The 21,779-nt window shown below is 39.7% G+C and overlaps 2 protein-coding genes across 4 annotated transcripts; both read right to left on the reverse strand.

Annotated features, from left to right (window-relative positions):
* Positions 1–361: 361 nt before the first annotated feature.
* serpinf2b (serpin peptidase inhibitor, clade F (alpha-2 antiplasmin, pigment epithelium derived factor), member 2b) lies at positions 362–5,328 on the reverse strand. Of its 2 annotated transcripts, none has more exons than XM_023961929.2 (10): positions 4,877–5,328; positions 4,418–4,489; positions 4,195–4,257; positions 4,008–4,082; positions 3,660–3,927; positions 3,136–3,279; positions 2,840–3,028; positions 2,538–2,680; positions 2,252–2,456; positions 362–979 (listed from the first exon to the last, which is right to left on the reverse strand). In XM_023961929.2, the coding sequence occupies exons 3-10, from the start codon at positions 4,240–4,242 to the stop codon at positions 627–629; spliced, it is 1,425 nt and encodes a 474-aa protein (XP_023817697.1). In that variant the 5' UTR covers positions 4,243–4,257; positions 4,418–4,489; positions 4,877–5,328; the 3' UTR covers positions 362–626. The 2 variants fall into 2 exon arrangements, with proteins under 2 accessions (XP_023817697.1, XP_004075378.1); XM_004075330.5 differs by having other exon boundaries at positions 4,189–4,257.
* A 215-nt stretch (positions 5,329–5,543) lies between these two features.
* Positions 5,544–21,572, reverse strand: wdr81 (WD repeat domain 81). Of its 2 annotated transcripts, none has more exons than XM_023961927.2 (12): positions 21,224–21,572; positions 19,904–20,319; positions 15,028–18,545; positions 14,834–14,941; positions 14,526–14,725; positions 13,704–13,885; positions 12,905–13,070; positions 12,485–12,650; positions 11,567–12,367; positions 11,337–11,482; positions 11,010–11,192; positions 5,544–7,142 (listed from the first exon to the last, which is right to left on the reverse strand). In XM_023961927.2, exons 2-12 carry the CDS (start codon positions 20,263–20,265, stop codon positions 6,816–6,818), a joined length of 6,159 nt encoding a protein of 2,052 aa, XP_023817695.1. In that variant the 5' UTR covers positions 20,266–20,319; positions 21,224–21,572; the 3' UTR covers positions 5,544–6,815. The 2 variants fall into 2 exon arrangements, with proteins under 2 accessions (XP_023817695.1, XP_023817694.1); XM_023961926.2 differs by having other exon boundaries at positions 19,904–20,404; positions 21,224–21,525.
* Positions 21,573–21,779: the final 207 nt, after the last annotated feature.

Genomic DNA, 21,779 nt, shown 5'->3' on the forward strand with positions numbered 1-21,779 from the left:
GATCAAAATGTAACTTTTCTAATAAACTCTATAGCTCATGGGATTTTTCTTTTCTTTTTACTGTGGCTATATAAGGTCTGTATACATATGCTTTTCTTTTCCCTTAGCATTTAAAATTTTGTTGTATATGATGTTTTTATATTTTACAAAGGTGACCCAAAAAAAATGGGAGATCTGGATAGTCTGTTTGAAAAAAGTTACAAAAAGATTCCCGAACTCGTTTAGAAATTAAATAAAACCATAAACCTGGTTTTGAAACAACTTATAACACAAATAACTCACTTACATTGTAAGTTTCTGAAGGCGTTTTGAACTGTTTTCATTAGAATATTATTAGTTAAAGTAAAACTCAACACACTGGTGTGATTCAGAACAATTATTTTATTAGATAACATAAAAAAGCCTATATGTTTTTCATGTTCAGGTATGATTTTATCATTTCTAAGCATCACTTAATGTCTGAAAACTAAACAAAACTGTGAGCTTCAAGTTTTAAAGAGAATTTAGGGCTCCTCAATACTTTTATTTTGTAATGAAAAAGACAAGAAAAACATTGTTCACTTTCACGTACATATTTTTTATCCAGTATGTCTCATAGATTGTTGTAAGTTTTCCTGGAAGAGTTCCTACTTTGGAGAACGTTCAAAATCAGCCATGGAATTCTTGTCATTTGGGAATCCTGCTTTATCTCTGTTTCCAAATTCTCCTCTCTGAAGAATGGGGCCTCCAGGGTTGGGATTGTTGATCACCCCCATGAAGATTGGTATTAGAGTCATGTCATCGATCAGCACAAAGAAGAAAGGTTGACTCAGGTGAAAAACTGGATTAGATGCTCTTGAGATGACCACAGAGGTGGATGCAGCAGCTTCTGCTCCCTCCTCGTTTATTTCCATGATGGACTTGTGTTTCACACTGGACACAAGCAGGGGGCCGTCAGCAATGTCAGCCAAGTTGGGATTTTGAAACATTTCTCCAAGGCCTGATGCAAAACGCATGGAAAAAACAAATCAGTGCAAGAATAAAAGAGAAAATCAGTGCACGGATATATTTGCTAAGACAGTGTACAAAATCAAAATCCACCCAGAAAACCGCTAAATGATCTTTGGGTATGGGTAAGAAGGCTTCAGCCTTGACCCAGACTTCTGGAAGATATTCTTTGATGAATAACGTATGGCTGACTGTTTACAGATAAAATAGGATGCATGACTTGTGGATGAACAACTTCCCTGTGTGGAATGTGTTGGGAAGTTAGTTGAACTTCCCAAAATCAACAGGCCCCCTGAGATAAATAACATCACTTTTTGTAAGTTGCTTTTTTATTCCAGTCACACTCTTCTGCAATTTTAAGTCCCGGCTAGTATCTTACAACAGTAAACCTGGATGGTGGAACCTCCTTTTTAGTAATGTGATTGCAACTTTCGGATCCATTTCAACAACAGAAGCCATTTTGGAGAAAAAAGATTTGGCATTGGAATAAAGAACCTCAGATTAAATGTAAGGAGCACCATAGTTATAGTACATTCGATCCAATTTGTCTCTCAAAAAGTTTTGCCAAGGATTTTATTCCACCTTTTCTGTTGGGTCTTAGACAAATGCTTTAAAACTTAAGTTTTTTTGTGTGCTGTTGGGGATAAATTGGTTGATTCCTTTAACAATAAGTCAGACTCATTATTTGATTTTTTTGTTTTTCTGGAACCCCACTGGTTCTTACCAAAGCAAAACTGTTCATCTGCAGTCCACTGAAGTCATAAACCATTATATTATTACAATAACACATTGAAATAAAAATTAAAAATAACAAATCATAAAAAATATAGGTTTATCTGAACAACTTCACACAATTTAAGCCCTTGACATCTATGTTTATTTTCAGCTTTAAAAAAAAATCACTTATGTTTTGGGTTTCATGAAGATGCTAAAATAGGGTAATTTTAGAGCTGAAGTGGTTTGATGCAAATTTCCACCAATAGGCGTCAAACTTAGATGCAATATTGACATGTTTATATTTGATTTGCTTAGTTATAAAATTATTTTCTTTTGAAGAAGTTTCACTTTTACTTGTTTTGGGTTTGTTTGTTTTTTGTACTAAACATGCACAAAGTCTGACGCCCCAAGATTCAGTTTAAAATTAATAATAGATTGTTCTTTTTACACTGGAACTGAGCTGGTACACACGAGAAAAAAAAAAAAAACCCAATCAAAAAACAATCAGATGTCTGAGATAAAATATATTTAAAAAAATAAATCTTACCCAGTCTGGTGAGAACCTCCTGCAACTCTTGAGAATATTCCAATTTAAATTTAGGAACTTTGACTTGAACAGCCCTTTCTTTTGGAAGACGGTCATATAGATCCGAGATATTTAGCTTAGCAGAAAGTGAGGACACGTTAACTTGGCCGGACAGAGGCATCACCACCAGCAAGCTCATCAACTTCATGAATGGAAACTTTGCTACCTGCAAGAGAAGCAAAAATAAGTTACATCCGGTGCTGAAGGCTTGAAACATTTGTCATTTGACTTGATGACAGTGTTTTACTTGAGCCCCCAGGTCATGGTCAGTAAATGAACTCAAAGGATGCTTTGCATCTTCCATCACTTCAACATCCACCATGTGCATGTCATCAAGGTGGAACACGCCTCTGGTGGTAAAGCGAGGATCAAAACGAGCTTTCCATTCCCCTTATGGACAAAGACAAAAAAGATTCTGTCTCAATTCAAGTAAGCAGAGTTATTCAACAAACAATAGACAAATTCACTTATTTACTTGAAAAAATGGTCTGCTATAATGTATTCTCAAACCTTTAGCTTTTATCTATCTAAATTTCACATATTGTTCACCTTTAAAATGGACAGCATTAATGAGCATAAGAAGCAGATTGGACGGCAAAGACGACAAGAAGTCCGACATTTTTCCTTGTGTTGCGTTCTCCACCCAGTCATTGATCTGCTGCAGGTTCTCCAGCATTGCTGGTTCTGAGTGGTAGAGCTGCTTGGACTCACTGACAAACTCTTGCTTTGCTTCAAACCCTAGAATACACAAAGCATGGCAAGAGACAGGGATAAGGAAAAAAAATTAACATGAAGTGCAGCTGACACAGTTCAGTTGCACAAATGCCGTGTGCTTGGTTACCAACCTTGGCCCAAAAATATGCCAGTTGCAATCTGCAAGTCCCTGTTTCTAAGTTGCAGTAAGACATTGTGCAGAGACTGGTGGTAGCAGGGGACAGAGTTTTCATGGAGGTGATGCATTAGTAGCTCTTCAGTCTCATTTTCTGCGCCTTCAGACAAAAACAGAGAGGAATTTGGGAAGGACAACTGAATAGGAAACTGGTGTAAACCAGATTATATATATAAGCCCTATATACAGAATCTATTTAAATTCCTGAGATCCAACCAGATCAATCTGTCCGAGGCAAGTTCCATATCAAATTGAATCGTCTCAACCTATAATAAAATCATTCCACAATGAAATAAACTGATTATATTAATATAGGTAAATACCATTTGGATTGAGACACAGGTCGTTCAAAATGAACCATGAATTGTATCGGCAACAACAAATTATGATATGAATCGAATTGCTGCTAAGGTGAATCGTTACCAACTATAACAATGCAGTAAATGAAAATTGTCCAAAGCTTCAGGTGACCGTGCATACCTAAAGCCAACTGAGAAAGAGCCAGGGATATGCTTAAAGGAGATATAATAAGATTTGGCTGATCTGGCGTTATCTCCAGGTTTTGTAGCAGCTGTACTCCCAGTTTCTGAATGGCAGCAGTGATGGCCTGCAGGGACTCTTGGCTTTGACTGATAGAACCGCAGCCTTCCATGTCGTCCTCATCTGATGCAGATCCACCGGAGATACTTCCAACCGTCGTTTCCACGATGGAAGGTCCCGGTTCTATCATTCCTCTGATTTCATCTGTCTTTGGGTGAGAACAGAAGAAAATGTTTGGGAAACACATTTGATTTTTTTATAAGAAAAGATCATTCGTTTTTCTCTTACCTCTGTAATGTTACTGTTTATCAGAGGAATGAGAGGCACAACAGGTACTGAGTCATCATCTGCTGCTTCAGCATTCTGTTGACAGGAAGATAAGATCAACAAATCAGTCAAAAAGAACAGATCATATGTAGAATGTACAGTATCCTCTAAATCCTTATGATAAAAAATGTTATCGGTTTACAGTGACCCCTCGGCTGCAGAGACAGATAAACAGGAGTGTCAGGCAGATGTCCATGTCCTGATAACGTTACTGCAAAAGAAAATTCAAACTTTGGGGTTAGAAAAAAAAAAAGTACAACACATGACATACTTTAAAAAATTTTTTTCAATTTCTGATCAACTCCTACTTGTGTGTACAAGCTAATGGAGAAAAACAATAAAGGTGAAAGAAAAAAATGAAAATTAATTACCTTTGTTTTATTGTATTGTTTTGTTCTCAGTTGACCCTTTTCTAATGGGGCCGAGATTAACCGAAAATTGACCTAAAACGTGCCAAACAAAGAAGAGTTGTGGTTTTTAATCAAGTAACTAAAACGCAGACAACAAAAATTGTAAAATTTCAGAACTATTCTGTAGTTAAGCTGATAAAATGTTACACACCACTGTTCATTTATCCACTTCAGTTAGAAAAAAGAAACTATACCACCCAAAAACATTTAGATTTTTGTTCATTGCATTGTTTGACAGCTGAAATAAAAATAGCAAAACTTACAAGAACAGCTAACTAGTATTTCATCATTACCATTTCAGCAAACTTTAGGCAAAAATCCAAAAAAGAAAAACAAATCCGTAGCTATCTTTGACAATTATTTCTTTTTTGAAATTACTTTAACATAAAGCACTGTTGCAGTTATTTAATTTCACCTTACCTTTTAATTTTTTGGGGGAAAATCTGTTCTTGCTGGCCCCAAAAAAAGGAGAAAGTACTGTACTGTGAATGGCTGAGTCCCCAAGAGTGAAAAATTGGCAGTTGCTCGGTAAACTGTTAAATATCAACTTAAATTGATCGGGGGTTTAACCCACTAATTCTTAAAGTTTCTTCTGAAACTCTTCCAGGGCAGGATATTTAAGTCTGACAGATGAGTATTTTGCACCAAACTGTACACATGATATCATGACTAAACTTAATCTCTGACGGAAAATGAGACATCTTGCAAAAGGTAGTTTTTCCAACTGCGTGTGGGTAAACAACTGCAGACTTTAGACGTTTGATGTCAGGGATCATACTCCCACATTTCTCAGAAACGCCAGGATTTGACTAATCCGTTTCACAAAGAAGCCATAAACAACCCTGTTTTGTAGACGTTATCAGGTTGATATTGAAACAAATAAAGGTCAACAAAAGGCCTTAAAAGATATATGGAAACTTTGTAGTACTTTGTCATTAAGGAAAACGTCACGATCACATGACTCCTTTTTGTAAACACAAATAGGACTTTGTCCAATCTAAGCCTAAGCGATTCAGCCATGATTGGAAACCAAATCCTAAAGCTGTGGTGAATCCAGGTGAAACACACAAAACAGCAAAATCACAAATACTGTGGCAAATTTTTATTGAGCAAATTATTTTTTTTTTCTTTTCTCTTTAGATTGACTTCTGGAATGGTGGTCGAGTTCACACTTCAGATTTATGAAAAGCACAAAACTTTTTAATGTGCAGGACACTATTAAAGCGTTTTGAATTTAAGGCAAATAATCTGAAAAGTAGGAAAACAGTTTTACAACTTGACATCATAACAAAGCACAGAGCTTTCATACTTGTCTGCTACTCAGCTTAAAAAAAAAAGGATTCTTAACAATATTTCTATTATAGCTTTACTGGCGTTACACAAAAACAGCAGCTTAAACTATCATTTTATAGGTTCTTTAGAAATTTTTGAAGCATATTTGTATGCAAGGAAATATATAGGATAAAGTACAAAAGTTGTTCGTCTTGGCATTGACTGTTCTGTGAGCTTTTGTAGTCCCGTGATTGAAAACTAGCCGGCATGAACGGTGAAAGCAGCACCAGCCGTGATGCACTCCCAGTGTAATGTTGCTACAGGGCTCAACTAAACTCCTCTACATGTGCATTACAAAATGCAAAAGAAATGACAAGTCATTTTTAGACTGGATTAAAAACATTCAGCACTGACAAATCTGAGTGAAAGTCTAAATGTTACTTGTGCAGTAGATTAAAGGCTGTGCAGCTTTTAACGTTTGTTTGGACTTCAATGTCTTCCCGGTAGGCACAATGACAATGTTATAACAAGTGTGTTTATTATTCATATTATATATACAAACTACTGTAAAACGGGTTTAATAAAACATGGAGCAAATGAGAGAAATGAGGCGAGCTACAAATACTGCATAGTTTACTCAGTGCATGTGAGTTTTGATGCACTTGTTCGGCTAGGGACTGGAAGGTGAGCTTGATGACTTTTTGGTTCGTTATGGATCTAAAGTGTAAACACTACAAAAGACCTTCCTGAGCATGTCTTTCACTTCCTTGTTGTTAGCTAAACACTTTAACAAAGACAAAGTTAAGATGGGAATTTCACATCAAATATCAACAGACGATTTCCGTGTGCATGAAACTTGGGTAGCTGTTGGGGAATCTACTGTCCATCAAATTCAGTGCGAGCCAAACTGGCAGGTTTCTGTACACTGAGGGTTTATACATCGTTTCTATGTGCTGCTTCATTAAAAGGAAAGCTGTATCGCTACAGTCCACTTCCAGTACAGAAGGGATCGACGACAGTTTCTAACTGTGGATAAGACACCATGGAGGCCAGTGGAAAGAGTGTTGTTCAGTTGGGCGCTGGTGAATTAAGCTAATAACCTAATGGCACCATTTTCAGAGCCGAGCAGCAGAAGCCTCTTTGTGGGTAGGACAGCTAAACTGGTCAGAGTGCCACGGAAGTTCTCCGAGCTCAGCTTTGTGCTGCTCACAGGACTGAGGGAGATATCGGCCATCGAGTACATGCCGATCTTATTGGAGACCGTTCCGGTTACAATCTGTGACCCGTAGAGGTCGAAGGTGTGGATGTGGTCGGACTGAGACTTGTACTGGCGAAGAGGCTTGTTCTCAAGATCCTTCCACACAGCCAGTGTGTAATCAGTGGAGGAGCTGATCACCAGATTCCCCTCTGCGGCCTAGAAATACATAAACAACAACAAAAAAAATCTAGATCAAAGTCAGTAACAGGAAAAAGTCAAGGATTTATTTTCATTTATAAATAATATTTGTAAGGAAAAAAAACATTTACATATAATTCAATGTAAATAAAGATAACAAATTATCTAAAGTGCAAATGTAAGAAATTTTAAGTCATTAAATTGAATTATAAAAAGATTTTAAAGGTTTACAGAAAAACATTTATTAATAAGGGATAAAAAAAGTTTCTGCATGTAACATTTTTAATCTGATTTTTATGGCTATTTATAATGTAAACTGCAACTGCTGTTCCAGTAACTTAATATAATAAACATCAATTAAACTGTTAAAAATGAAAACATCAGTTCTACCAATGTGCTCGTAGGAAACACAGTGGTCTTCTAATGAGTAACTCGTGTCCATATTTGCCTAAACACATGCCTTTACAACTAAAAATACAGTCCTTGACCTGTTCAGGGGTTAAATAAAGTTTGTCTTGTTGACAGCAGAGACGCCAAGAACTTTCCCCATTTCTGCATCACTACATACAAAAGAAATGCCACCTTACTATTTATATCTAATAATAATATCACTAACTCATGATTATTATTGGTTCATAAAAGAGCTTCATCTTTTACAGACAGGAGGGTGCCTTGCAAAAGTTGGTACATTTGAATTTAATGCATATATCTAAACCGAAAACATCCTGGGATGTAAGGTAAACATATCAATAACACTCAGACAATCACAGGTCAAGAATCTGAAACTTGTTTGAAAAGTTAGTCAACCTAAGAATGAGTTCAAAGTGACTAAAGATTCTTTGACTTTGAAACACTGAGTGGATCATTCTGAAATATCCATCATTGACCAAAAAGCTCCAAAAGACATTTTGTACCAACTAGTGTCCCACAACTCCCAGAGAGACTACAAACAGTAAACGTTGCACTTCTACCAGCATCAATAGCTGACTCAGATGCTTGAACCTGCCAAAATTCTCCATGCTTTATTTATTTCATAATTATCCAACTCAATGTAATAGATCTCTGAGTATTCATGAAAGCCCCGCCCCAAAGAAAAAAAGGGAAAACCATTTTGACAGTAATAAATGTTAACGATAAAATGTTGGTAAAAAATATTTAGAGCAGTGAATACTTTGTGACACACTCATCCTCCTGCCCACGCTTTCTGTAAATAGCTTGAGTCCCCAGCATGGCGTCCTGCATTGTGAAACACAATCTGACAAAGTGAACTTGGTGCAACAAGAGTTTAAGCTGGAGTTTGCTCCGCCTCTCATCAAACTATCACTTTACAGAGATAAAAAACTGTTAGTCACAAAACAGTAAAGCATTTTATAGTTTCATCTATAAATGCATGTATTTCTAATAAGCAAAAAAAACACAATTTTAGAACCTCTTAAAAATTGTTTTGGTTCATTTTAAGATGGAAAGTCAAGAGACGGTCAAGACTTTCTGGTAAACTCTATTCACACATCACATCTATTATTTCATTAAACTTCCACTCTGATCATTTTTTGACGATCCCAGTGGTCTTTTAAGATTTTTATGATTATGCCGTTTTTAGCCAAAAATCTAACCCCCCCCTCCCATCACCCATGTTTCGTTGCTTTCTCACTAGCTTACAGCCCCTCACAACCTCAATGTACCATTACCGGTGTAACAATAATGGCTATCGAGCTTTAAAGATTTTATCCAGATTCCAGCTCAGATGAGGAAAACAAAGACGTACGTGGAACTATTTGTCTGCAAGTGGATCCATCAGATTGGAGTGGAGCTGGGAGCTTTTGGCCCAAAGTATTTTCTATGTCACACCTACAAGGTTTTTCCAGCTGAAATTTTTCATTTGCTCCTGATTTCCAATGATCTGAAATGCATTTCAATTTTAATTTTCTTTACGCATGTCCTTCATAATGTACGACGGAGTATTAGGGCCACAAAAAAAAAAAATTAGAGCCACCAAAAAAAAAAAAGAAAGTAAAATTACGAGATTTTATCTCGTAAATTTAGGAGATAAAAACTCGTAAATTTAGGAGAAAAAAAGTCGTAATTTTAGGAGATTACAGTGGAAGTGAGCATGCAGAGCAGCAGGTGAACGCCGTGCAGCAGCAGAGCAGACCGACTAAACTTTGTTGAACAGGTGAGCTGAATGTTTATTGATAACGTTCCAAATGTCTGGAAGGTCATTTGTTTGATTTACGATTCATTAAAGTTTTATTTATTGATGGTTGGTTTGCAGGATCTCTGCAGCCCGATGAAGCCGTCGTCGGTGTCCCTGGCTGCAGCTGTTCGCTTGAATCCTTTCTCCACCAAAGACAAGACTCTACGTCTGTGTGACGCTTCCGTCACACAAAAGGAAGAGCACTTTTTTTGGCATTTTCAACGTTCCAAAGCTAATATAAAACACTATTTTCATTCCTCTTTATTGTTTTATGCTGAAACGGGACATTTCATCTGCAGGAGGGGGCGTATGTAACACTGTTTACTTCCGCATTGGTGTTGGGATGACAGGTTCATGACGTAATGAGACAAATGAACTTCAGAAAATGTGAATGGAAAGGAGAATAAAGGCTGCAGCGATTGTCTACACCCAAACGTGTCTCTGAGCTCCTTATTTTACATATTAAACTCCGCTTTACTGACACTGAACCCTGGAAAGACTGCTACACGGAAAATAATCTGATTTTGAGTCGCCAAAAGGTTCAGAATCTCTCTGTTTTACACCTATAATCCGGAAATGAAGCTTCACAAAAGGCTCCACATACTTCATCTTCAAGCTAGGTTCCGATAAACGGACAACTTCGGTGTTTTTTCCTTAATCTACGACTTTTTTCTCGTAAATTTATGAGATTTTAAGTCGTAAATTTATGAGATAAAAAGTCGTAAATTTACGAGTTTTTATCTCCTAAATTTACGAAATAAAATCTCGTAATTTTACTTTTTTTTTTTTTTGGTGGCTCTAATTTTTTTTTTTTTGGTGGCCCTAATACTCCGTCGTAATAATGAGATACCCTTGGAGTGAGTCTTTACATTATATTATCCTTAACTGTATCTCTTTTTGTGTTATTAGGAAAACTAAAAAACGATCTCAACCATAAATTATATATCCTACTTGAAGGTCAAACCCACCACAAAAAAATCAGACACGGGACAAACTAAAGGGGGCGTTTTTGTTCACCTTTGCAGTTTTATTTCAAATATCTTTTTGTGTGTGTGTGTGTAACAAAGAGCAAAAAAATGCAGCCGATCTGCTTCAAAGGTCAAACATAGTTTATATGACATATTTATTTTATTTTAAGTTTAATTTAACCGATTAGTGATGTTAAGGCTCCCCTGAAGCTTTTCTTTGTCAGTGTCTTTTAATATTATAAATTAGGGCTGCATGATATGAGGAACACTTGCAATATGCCATATTAGTGATCAATATTGCGATGAATGAACAAATAGCAAAACAACCAAAAACATCATTTCCATTTCACTGCAACAGTTTAATTTAAATAAGAGTCAACATAACTTATACTCCAAATGATCCTCCTCTATAGGAGGCGAGCATCTAACATTAAAGAGCTCCATTCGATATATACTTCAAGCTGCTATAAGATTGTTTTAGCACATTTAAGGTAGCCATTTATCGCCATTTTTTGCAGTCTTTTGCGATATTGCATTGCAGAGTTTGATATCGCAATAACGATAAATTCATGATTTATTGTGCAGGTCTATTATTCATATACACACACACACATACATATACATATATATATATATACATATACATATACATATACATATATATATATATATATATATATATATATATATATATATATATAGAAAAACACAGAGAAAACATACCTTCATTTGAAGGATGTCCCCCTCATGAGCGGGCCAGCCCTTCAGTACAAGTCCAGTGCGGGCATCCAACATCACAATATAGCCAGATGAGAAACCTGCAGCCACTGTGCGTCCAGATGGGCTCACTGCCAGGTAGCGAATGAGCCCGGCACTAACATTGTTGTACGCCAGACGAAATTCATGCTGGAGACACAAGAAAAGGATTGTTACTCAAGTTCTTAATTAGTGCTTTAAGGGTGAAATTAAAAAAAAAAAATGCTACAGATTTGACTAAAGTGGGGGTAAAATACGGTTACTGTTCGCAGTAGGTGAGTTTCTAAGCACTACCTGCAGTCCTCGTTTGCGAGGATCAATGAAGCGTAGAACCGAATCTGCACTGCCAAAAACAACACTGCAATGGGGGGCTGGCATGGTGGTGACAGCTGTGATTGGATTCTTTCCATCCAGGGCGTCGTACGAGCAGATCTGCTTTCCTAAAGACAATTAAAAAAAATACAAAAAAATCAGATCAAGAGCGTGATTGTAATTATCAGTGTACTACTATTGATGTCACACACCTGTATACTGGTCCCACAGGTGAATAGTGCCATCACAGCTGACAACTTCCTGTGAAGCCTCTAGCTGTCCAACATAGTAGACCGACTTTCGATGTTCAGTATAAGTTAGCCTAGGCTCCACTTCCTTTGTCCCATCCCCATAGTTGTAAAGAGGCCAGAGCTTCACGGTTTTGTCTTTGCTACCAGAAAGGAAGTAATCTTCACCCACCAGTGGGGCCAAACACTTGGCTGTGCCTGAGTGACCCAAGAAACTCTGCAGTCTTATCTGGTAAAAGTGAAAATGGGAATCTTGTTGGTTAAGACCAATCTCATACTGCCAGTAGGCCAGCCAGTTGCCCTGCAGCAAGCGGCTACTTCGAGGGAGCTCCTGCTTTAGAGCGCTGTCCTCCGGGGAGGGGCCTGTCAACCACGATGAAAAACAAGTTGCACTCATAGATGAAGCAGCAAAGGTAGAGGCATTGGAGATGACAGAGGTGTTTTGGCTGGAGCGTCCCGCGGCTAAGCTGGGGTTGGTGCTGCTGCTGCTGTAGGCGATGTCATGGGACACTTGGATACGGTTTCCAACCAGGTGACTCCCAAATGTGCCTGATTCAGGAAGGAGGTCTCCCTCGGAATTGAACCTACTTGAAGGAGCAGGGAACGAGCTACAAGGCACGTGTCTCCCAAAGCTGGAGGTTGGAGAGAGGGGTGCTGAGATGAGGTTCTTCTGTGCACTACCAAGACTCACGCTCTGTTGGTAGGACTGGGCCATCTGCCATACAAGTTCATGATTGGGAACCAGCTTCCGAATTGCTGTGTCACCTAAAAATTTTGGAACAAAACCTTACTTTAAAATCAAAAACTGCATTTCATTTTATGAAAGAGCACACAAGTTTCTACTAAAGAAGGTTTATTGAGTGCTAGAGACCTATCACCTACCTATCAGGCAGTAGAAAGGGATATAAGAGGCATGTGCCATCTCTGGATTAAAAACAGTCTGCAACTCCTCCAAGGTACCCATCTCATACGTTACATTTGATCCTTCGGGTGTACAGACATCAACCACTGCTACATCTCCCACGAGTCTGTGAGATGCACATTCCAGCTACAAGGTAAAAGAGTCAATTGCATTTGTCCACATTTCATCACACCCATAAATTGTAGATTCAAGAAATGACATCAACTTTATAGTTAAACTCTAAAATGTGATCCAACAAAAACTCCTGATGTGCAGCTTTAACTTTAGTTCTTACAGGTTTAACTTACATTGACATTCAATCTGTAGTTTTTGGAAAATGTATTTATTAAAAATCTTTAAAAACATTGACTGAATCTTTGAGTATTAGTAGTCACACAAACCTGGGGTTGTAGAGAATCCAGCAAAGAGAAAACGGCAAAGAACCGGCGCAAAGTGTCAGCCATGTGCCGCTGCACCATCTCCCTCCCAATGCGCAAGAATATTAGAGCCATCAGGCTGAGTGTCTTGAGACAGAGAGCAGTGCGTGTCTGGACACCACTTGGGAACCTGGATATTTGGAAAAAAAAGAAAGGAATAAAGTGAAAAACAAAAGCCAGAATATTAGATTTCAAAGCATACATTTACTGGGCTAAAGTTATATGTATAAAACTTCAACAATTGTTTTAATTGGGTCATTGAAGTGTGTCAAAGCTTTTCAGATGTTTTAAACAAAAATTGTCCATTACAAATGAAAAAACTGTTCAATACATTGAAATTAAAGAAAACATATATAATAAATGCTAGGCAAAAATCCATTTTTTTACTCAAACAAGATACATTTATATTGTAATGTCCACAAGTAAAGAGGATAATAAAGAAGATTAACTCTGCACGTTCCCCCAAAATTCAGACAAATCACTAATTGGTACAATCCAGATTCGACAGACTTCAGTAGACATTTTTATGTCAAAGTTGAATAAGGTCAAATCTGAAGAAAAAAAGACATTTTGACAGAGTTGCCAGAAGAATGTTTATACTTGTTTTATTGTTTGGTATTTTGAAAGTCAAAATTTTGCAGTTGGACAAAACTTATTAGATGCAAAATAACTTTGCATTAAACTCACATCAGTTAAAAAAAGTAAAGTGGGCATGTTTATTGCATGACGGTGTCTACAAGTGTACTTGTTTTGTTTTTTTTACCCCATTTTAGGCGTGGTTAGCAGATCTAAAAGAGGCAGAAGCACATCCTGATTGATTTTCATCAGCATGTCCATCAGAGTGGCATCGGACAGAAAGACGATGATCTTCTGGGCAAGGGCCACAGCTCCAAGCAGACATGCTTCTTTACGCGTGTTGAGACGCTGCGAGGATGGCGAAGATACCTGCAACACACACAAAAAAGTGTAATCTGTAAACCTTTTTGGATCTTTATGTAAAACTTTTTTTTTCAAAATCTTACAAAAATTGAGGGTCTCGATATTCAGCAAATGCAACCTCTATCCAAGCATTTTCTAAACCCACTTAATAGTTTTTGAGGTCATTGGGTTGCTGGAGCCTATCTAAGCCACTGCAAAGGGAAGGCGGTGCACCATAGGGTCGAATGCAACCTAATTTCTCTTCATTTGTCTTCCAAAATGAACCTTTGAATATTTAAAACTAACCTAAAATAAGAAAAAATATTTGGACAATATTTAAAAAAAAAAAAAACTGCGTTTCCAAAGAATTTAGGAGTTGGTTGCCTTTAAGTGCTAAATGTTTGATGGTTTACATCATTGGTTGATATGTTAACCCCAGCCCAATAAGGAAAACGTGAGAGTTTTGATGCACACACCATAAGATCCATAACTGTTAACTAGCATGTAAATGTTCCAGTTAGAAAAGACTGAACAAAAACATACTCAAAACTAGTGGTTTGATTTATTACTGTAAATAAGAGAAGGGACATTAATGTCTAAACATAACAGAAGCAACAACAAAAATCTCCATGTGGATTTCGTTTACAGCATGTTTTCCATTTCCTACCAGATATCCTATATAAGGCAGGTACTGGTATGTTAGCACAGGCTCTCCGTAAAGCTGAGCTATGTAGATGAGACAGTCTAGAACTGGTCCAGCTGTATGATCTCCAACCACAGGTTTCTTCTCATACACACTGCCCATTCCCACAGCCTGCAGGTGGCTTTCCTCTGAAGGGCAGATCACAAACTGGTGGTTTTTGGGTCCTAAATAGGAACAAAAAGGAAATAAAGAGCAGAAAAAATATTAGGTTATAGTGGTTAATGTAAAAAAAGTGAAAGTATGGAGATTCTTTACATGAAAAACATACGCACCAATGTAACAGTTTGTGAGCAATCGCAGCAAATTTCTGGCTACGTATCGGGATGTCACAGTTGGTCCGAGTTTTGCTGAAAGCCAACGGACTGTTTTGCAGACTATATCTATAAATTATCAAAAAGAAAAAACATGATTAAAATTTTAGAATGGAAAAAAAAAAATGTATGTGATGTCTTTATTTTCCACTCACCTAAAAGAATCTTCTGCTCTTTCTCCTTAGAATCCTCTGATGGATTACTGTCATCCTCCTCCTCCTCCTCCTCTTCTTCTTCAATTCCTTTCTCCGTTTCTTCTAGAGCCAATCCGTTCATAAACTGCCGTTCTACAGATGCAACTGCGGTGGCCGTTTCTTCAGCACACCCAGACTGCTCAAGGTTTGAATGAGCCATGTCCTCTGCTCCATATTTAGTCATTTTAGTCACCTCTTCTTCCTCTATTTCTCCTCCCTCCTCTCCCTCGCTAGCGTGTTTTAAGTCCTGGCTGCTGTCAGCTGATTTCAGACTGGCTCGATCTCGCATCGAGTCATCGCCCAAGGACAGCTCGCTTGTGCTGCTTTTGTCACTTAACTTCCCCAGACTCAAAGACTCCTGGTCCTGATCTTTGGATGCAGAGTTCTGGCTTTGCTGTTTCCCTCCAGCTCCATTATTGTCGTAAAACTCATTCTGAAAGTCTTCTGCCTCTGACAGAAACACCTGCTCACTGAGGCTAATACCAGAGGAGTAGTCAACTAGCCCAGGGTCTCCCATCCCACCAACACCCCCGCTGGTCGCACTCCCACCAACGTTCCTAGGTGACAGCCCCTCACCGCACTGATAGTCCTCTTCTTCTTCTAAATTACACCCACCACGCCTGAGCTCTTTACAAGCTTCACCACCAGTCATGGACATAGAGCTTTCGAAGCCAGAAAGGACCTGAAATACATGAGGAAGGAGGCTGGAAAGAAAGGCCTGCAGACCAAGCCTCACAATCAGTTGCACAACAAAACAGTCGGTGTAGAGATAAAATCGACCCCTGAGGCAGTGAGGGTTTTCATAAACGTTCACCAGAGGCTTTACCAAGTACTTGTTGGCATTTCTGGGACCCAGTACTTTAGAAATTGGCTCAAAAAGATACCAAGCCGCATAAACAGCAGTGGATTCTTCATGCATGAGAGCCAGAATGAAAGGCAAGAGGATCTCAAGCCCCTCTGCGGTGATGTCACTTCGCAAGAGTGCCTCAAGCTGCTGCCACAGATGAAAGACAACATCCCTTCCTTGAAGGCTACAGACGGTATCCATCTTAGTATGGTAAGAAAAGATAAAGTGATGAAGAGCCGAAAAATAGGAGGGAAAGGGAAAAGGAGTGATGAAGGTGTTCAATAACTGTTGAGGGCTTGGAGGAGGGAGACCATCACAGATGGGGTCGTACCTGAAAAGGAGTGGATTTGAGCAATCTTGTTCTTCCCTCTGTACTACTCTGGAGTGCCTGTCGATCAACAACAGTGTCTCAAGAGCATGCTGCAAGGGCAGTGGAACATCACGGAGGCTGGCGGAACAAAGCCTCATAATAGCTTGGAAACGCTGTCTGAGGGGAGAGCCTGGTTTAAGTCTTCTGAGTTTAGCCGAATAGAATATCTCTGCGATAACTACACCCAAGGCTTGCATATCTCTTTGGTAAAGCTGTGTGAGAGAAGGTCGGGATTCTGTTGTTAGGCCTTTCCTCGGTGAGCCACCAGTTGCTGCAAGTTGACATACATTAGCGTGAACATTTTTCACCAAGAAATTATTCAACTTCTCCAGCTCTTCTAAAGGCTGCAATGGGTTGAAGCCTTCAGGAAGGGTAATTTTAGTTTCCTCTGGATTGGTCATGGTTTCTGCTTGCCTTTTGTTCGTTGACCAACCTCTTTGTAACACTGAACTTCGTAAAACAGGACCCAAGCCACTTGTTAAATCTCCACTGAATGAACTTGGAGACTGAGTGATTAGGACCGTATGCTCCACACTGCCCTTTCCTCCTGCCGTATTCACAGATGGGAGCGGTACAGGGGAAGACACAGAATTGGATGAACCAGCGGAGGTCAGAGAGTCTAAAGCCTCTGTACCTTGTTCAAGCTCATCATCTCTATCTGCCATCGCCCAGGTGCTGGACTCGCAACCAGTGGACTCTGGCACCATTCCATCCACAGTATCGCTCACTGTGTTTAGCGCAGTGATGTTTAGAGAAGGCACATCAAGAGCAGCAAGGCCAAGGAGAGGGGGCTCTGGTGGGGCATACTGAGTAGGAGATAAGCGAGGTGGATGAGGCTGGTCAAACAGTTGAACTACACCATAGGTGGTCAGATTGGTGTGGTTGTCCACCAGGTGAAGGCATACATTCTTGGCCTTGACAGCTTCTTTCCCTGAAAGTTTATAGCCAAATGTGAGGTCTATCCAATAGTGCAAATGCTGTGACACTTCTCTGCTCTCCAAGAGGCGACGGTGGACGTCAATGAACTCTTCGTAAGACTTGCACCAAGAAGGTACGTCCAAGTCTGGCATGTCTGGGTGGATCGAGTGGAAGATAGAAGGGTCAGTGTAGAATTCTGGAATGCACTCATCAGGGGTCCAGCTTTGCATTCGTTCCATACTGGCCGGATATTCATTTGGCTCCCACTGAGATCTAACATGGCTGCATAAGACAGACTTGGGCGTCTGTCGGGCTTTGTAGACATAGTAGGTGATGTCTGATAGCACATCCGATATGTGGTGGGGTACATGGAGGTGTTCAGACTGCCCAGCACCTCCTGCACCACTACAGATACTGAAGTCTCCACCGACACCACCTCCACTTATCCCATTACCTCCTGCAGCTGCCAACGCCTCTTTGGTCATCTCGTATGTAAAGTCCAGCTGCTTATCTCCCTTGTTGAGTCGGAACTTTGACCTCCTCAGGTCCCTAAACTTTCCAAATGGAACAGTAAAATCCACGACCCAAGGCAGAACAGGGTGATAGTTAGGGTCTCCTTCTCGCCGTCCAGCAAGCCTGTTCAACTCCATCAAGTAGTGGAAGTTACTCACTTGTCCATGGACCCAGTCCAGAACCAGCGTCTTCAGCTCACCAAAGCAATCATGGCAAAGTCTCTTGTTCCCTTGACTCGCATGTGAAAGTTCTTTTAGCAGAAGGTTGTTTGGCTGTGGATTAAAAGTGGCATCACTGTCTACCTTCACTTTTGCTCCCAGGTCCTCGTAATGTGCCAGGTTGACTTTGAGACGGCACCATAGCTGATCGTCTACTGCAATGTCATGCAGAGAAAGCTCTCCACACGACAGACCGGATGAATGGCAAGCCTGCAGAGCAGTTAGGACTTGGTAAATGATGAACAACACTTTGGCATGGCTGTTAGCAAGCTTGGCGGGACTGAAGGAGACAATATCATGAAGCGAATACTGAGTGTAGGGCAGAATAACATAAAACATTTCCGCTGTCTCCAGCAGACCTTCGGCAGGCAGTACATTAGGGCAGGAATTCTCTGACTGGGACTTGGAAAAGCAAGATGAACATGATGGCAAGAGGTTGTCTCTCTCTTTTGATGGAGAAAGAGATGGGGACACTTTGTCTGGTGAAATAAATGTAGAATTGAAGAGCTTCTCCAGTGCATGACGCACAGCATGCACAGCTGAAATGTGCAACTGCTCACTGGCTCCTGCATATGTCTGGACAAGCTTATAGTGAACTTCCCGCCACAGATTCCTGAAAAACAGAGGGCAAAAACAAAGTTTAGTAGTTTAGTTTACACAGCAACAATTTTGATTAAAAAAAATACAAATATATGAAAGAAATCGAAGAATAAATTAACTGGCTTGTCTTATTTATTTATTTATTTTAACTGAAGAAGCTTTTATTTTTGTAATCAAATTTCTAGCTTTTTTGCTCGTCTGGGGCTGTGGGCACCCTTCTCCGGTGGGGCCCTGTGTTGGGCTCTCCCGGTGCGGCGGGGGGCTGCTCTCCTGGTTGGGCTGGGGCGGCGCCCTCTTTCCCCCCGTGACTCCCTGCTCTCTGGCTCTGGGGGCCTCGCGGCGGTCCTGCTGGCCCTGGCCTGAGTGGCGGATGTGGTCACCCGGGGGGCGGTTGTTCCTTGCCTGCTGCCGTGTGGCGTTGGGGGTTCCGGCTGCCGCTGCTGCTGCGGCGGGGGTCTTGGTGTGGGGATGGCTGGGCACTCTGCCTCCTTCTTTTCACATTCTACCATCCATTTTAGAAGAACATAAACACTCACCTGAGCACAGGTGTTAGCTCACCTTTGCACTAATAGTTTGCATGATTGAATGAATGAAATATTTCACACTAGTTGGTTTAAAGGCATAAGTATGCGTGTGTGAACACTATCTGTTTTGTGTACATGTCGACAGGTGGACAATTTTGCAGCTAGCAGGTGTGTTGATAACATTTGAGTGTGTGTGTGGACAGGCCCCGCCCTTTTTGTACTACATTTGAACCTTACCGTAATGATAAACAACCAGTAAACTTGCTGCTCTATGCTGCTTCATGGTCTTATCCCCCCCCCTCCTATGATTACCCTCTTAACATCCCCCCCCCCCCCTAACATCCCACTCTCTTCTTCTCTTCTTTCCTTTTCCGTCCGGTCCAAAACCAAAGATTTTCAAACATAACTGAAATTAATAAAGTTTGGCCTCAATTACAAAAGGGGTTTATTCAGACATACCTCTGGTTTGTCTGAAGATTAACAACCCCTGTTGTTAAAGTAAAATATGTCCAACACAAGAGGCCCTCAGTTCTCATCTGCCTGCCCAGCTGTTGGACAGGACAAGTTAGAAAAAAAAAAAATAAATAAAATAAAAATTAAATAAAATTCTAGCATTTGAAAACAGTGCAGTCAATTTTTAAAATACTTGTTTAGAAGACAAAAAAATGTATATTTTTTGATTGTTCAAAAGGATTCACCTAATTTATTAAGATTTTAGTTTTTTTCCAAATGTGTTAATTTTCATAGGGAGCATATTTAACAAATAAAGATTGAAGTCTTTTTTTTGCTCCAAAAATTGACATTCTAATAGCACTGCAAGGCTGCAGGATGTAAAACTCCACCATACCTGACGTTATGCTGCGACACACACTGCATCGTTCTGGAGTAAGAATCCTGTGATGGCACTTCCATTTGTTGATGACACGCATCTCTAGCAAGTTTGTAGTTCAGCTTGCTTTTTCTCACACCCTGAATGCAGACTCGAGTCCAGCCAGGCGGCAATTTGGCCTGCGAAGACTGGAGGTATGTGGAAATTTCGGCTGCACTGCTGCTTTCAAAGCGGGCACAGCGCAGAACCCTTCTCTCCCTCAAGCCCATCAACCAGCGCACAGAAACAAGAGCAACGAGTTCTCCAGGGCGGCGACCTGGCCCTTGCTGCCGGTGTTCAACCCCCAGGTCTTGTTCAACCGCATCCATTAGCCAATCCATTGCAAGTCTTTAGATGGCTGGTTGGAGGTCCACACTCCTTTCACGTCTTGGCGGCTAGAAGATTCAAACTTCCATGAGAGAGACTTCGAAATCCTCCAGTTAGGAGGCAATCTTTGAAATTCCCAATGTCTACAAGATACTGTAAAGCATAAACAAACAATAAGATGAGCAGTAATATAGATCTACATTTACCAAAGCATTTGTATGTCTCAAATAGTAAAAAAATACCGTCCAACGGTGGAAGGATATCTCTTTAATGCCAAATCCCAGCAGCCTGAAGCAGTCTCACATGACTCCAATGTTCATGCCTCATTTAACAGCTCTGCTTCACCTCAGCACAACTTTTAATGATTGCCTTTACAGTCCACTTCAATTACCTTTTAAATAAAATGTTGTTTAATAAGAAATGCGTTTCTGTTGTCTATCAGAATGGCCCTTCCCAGAAGTTGTTAAAGCTTTGTGATTTTAGGCGCAATTAAGACTTAAGTGCTAACAACACCATAAAAACCTACAAATAGAAAAGGCAATCTTTAAATAAACTGTTTACACTTTTAGTCCAATTGTTATTTTAATAATAAAAAAACTATATATTTTTTAAAACAGATATTCTTTGGGGAAGCTTTCGATACCAATTAAACTTCAAACATAAAAATCTTTATCAACACAACTATGATTAACAATTATTTGTATTATTTATATGCAATTTGCAACAAACATAAGCCTTTTAAACTTTATAAATGTCAGAATACTGAAAGTTGCCTTAATGTGGGCTAAAGACCTTCAAGAAACTAGGGGGAAGCTAGCAGTTTAGCTTAAGGTAGGCTAACGCTAATACAATAAAAACAAAAGCTTATTTTTTAAACTGTAAACAATATTAAGTAACAAAGTCTATTAATGTTACTGCACTGTAATTACAGAACTGCACCAATTCAGCATAAGCGTGTTTTTTTAAACTCACCTTTTCGTCACAGCGGTTGACAGCTGAGCTAGCCTAGTAGTCGGCGTTAAATTAAGCTAACCGTCGCTCCTCTCTTTCACACCGGATGAGTTTGTTTCCTATTTTGCAAGCGAGCCGAACGGCGGACCGAAACGTTTCCCCTCCCATCTCCAGAGACCCACCGGTGCATGTCTGCGGACACGCGACACGCAACCAGTCATCCGATTGTGTTTTGTTCTGAGCTTGTTGGAGCCATGTTTGAGAGGCGGCGCCTCACGTGACACAGAAGCAGCCCCATCTCATGTGATGACAGCTGCTGCCACGGGCAGAACCACTTCCTTCCTCCACAAAAAAAAAAAAGAAGCAGCAGAAAAAAAGTCCTTCCTTCACAACAAAAGACACTGACAAAGCACTGCTTGAAAGAAATCATAAAACAACAACACGGAGGGATTTCTAAGGTGATCTTACAGGAAAGGATTGAAAATATTTCAGAAGGAATATCTTACAGGCCAACAATTTTTTATGGAGTCTCAAAACAGGAAAATACTTTCATGACTTGTTGGTTTCAGTTCCTTAA

Source organism: Oryzias latipes, chromosome 13, assembly GCF_053564925.1.
Source record: "Oryzias latipes strain Hd-rR chromosome 13, Olatipes_Hd-rR_3.1".
Lineage (NCBI taxonomy): Eukaryota > Metazoa > Chordata > Actinopteri > Beloniformes > Adrianichthyidae > Oryzias > Oryzias latipes.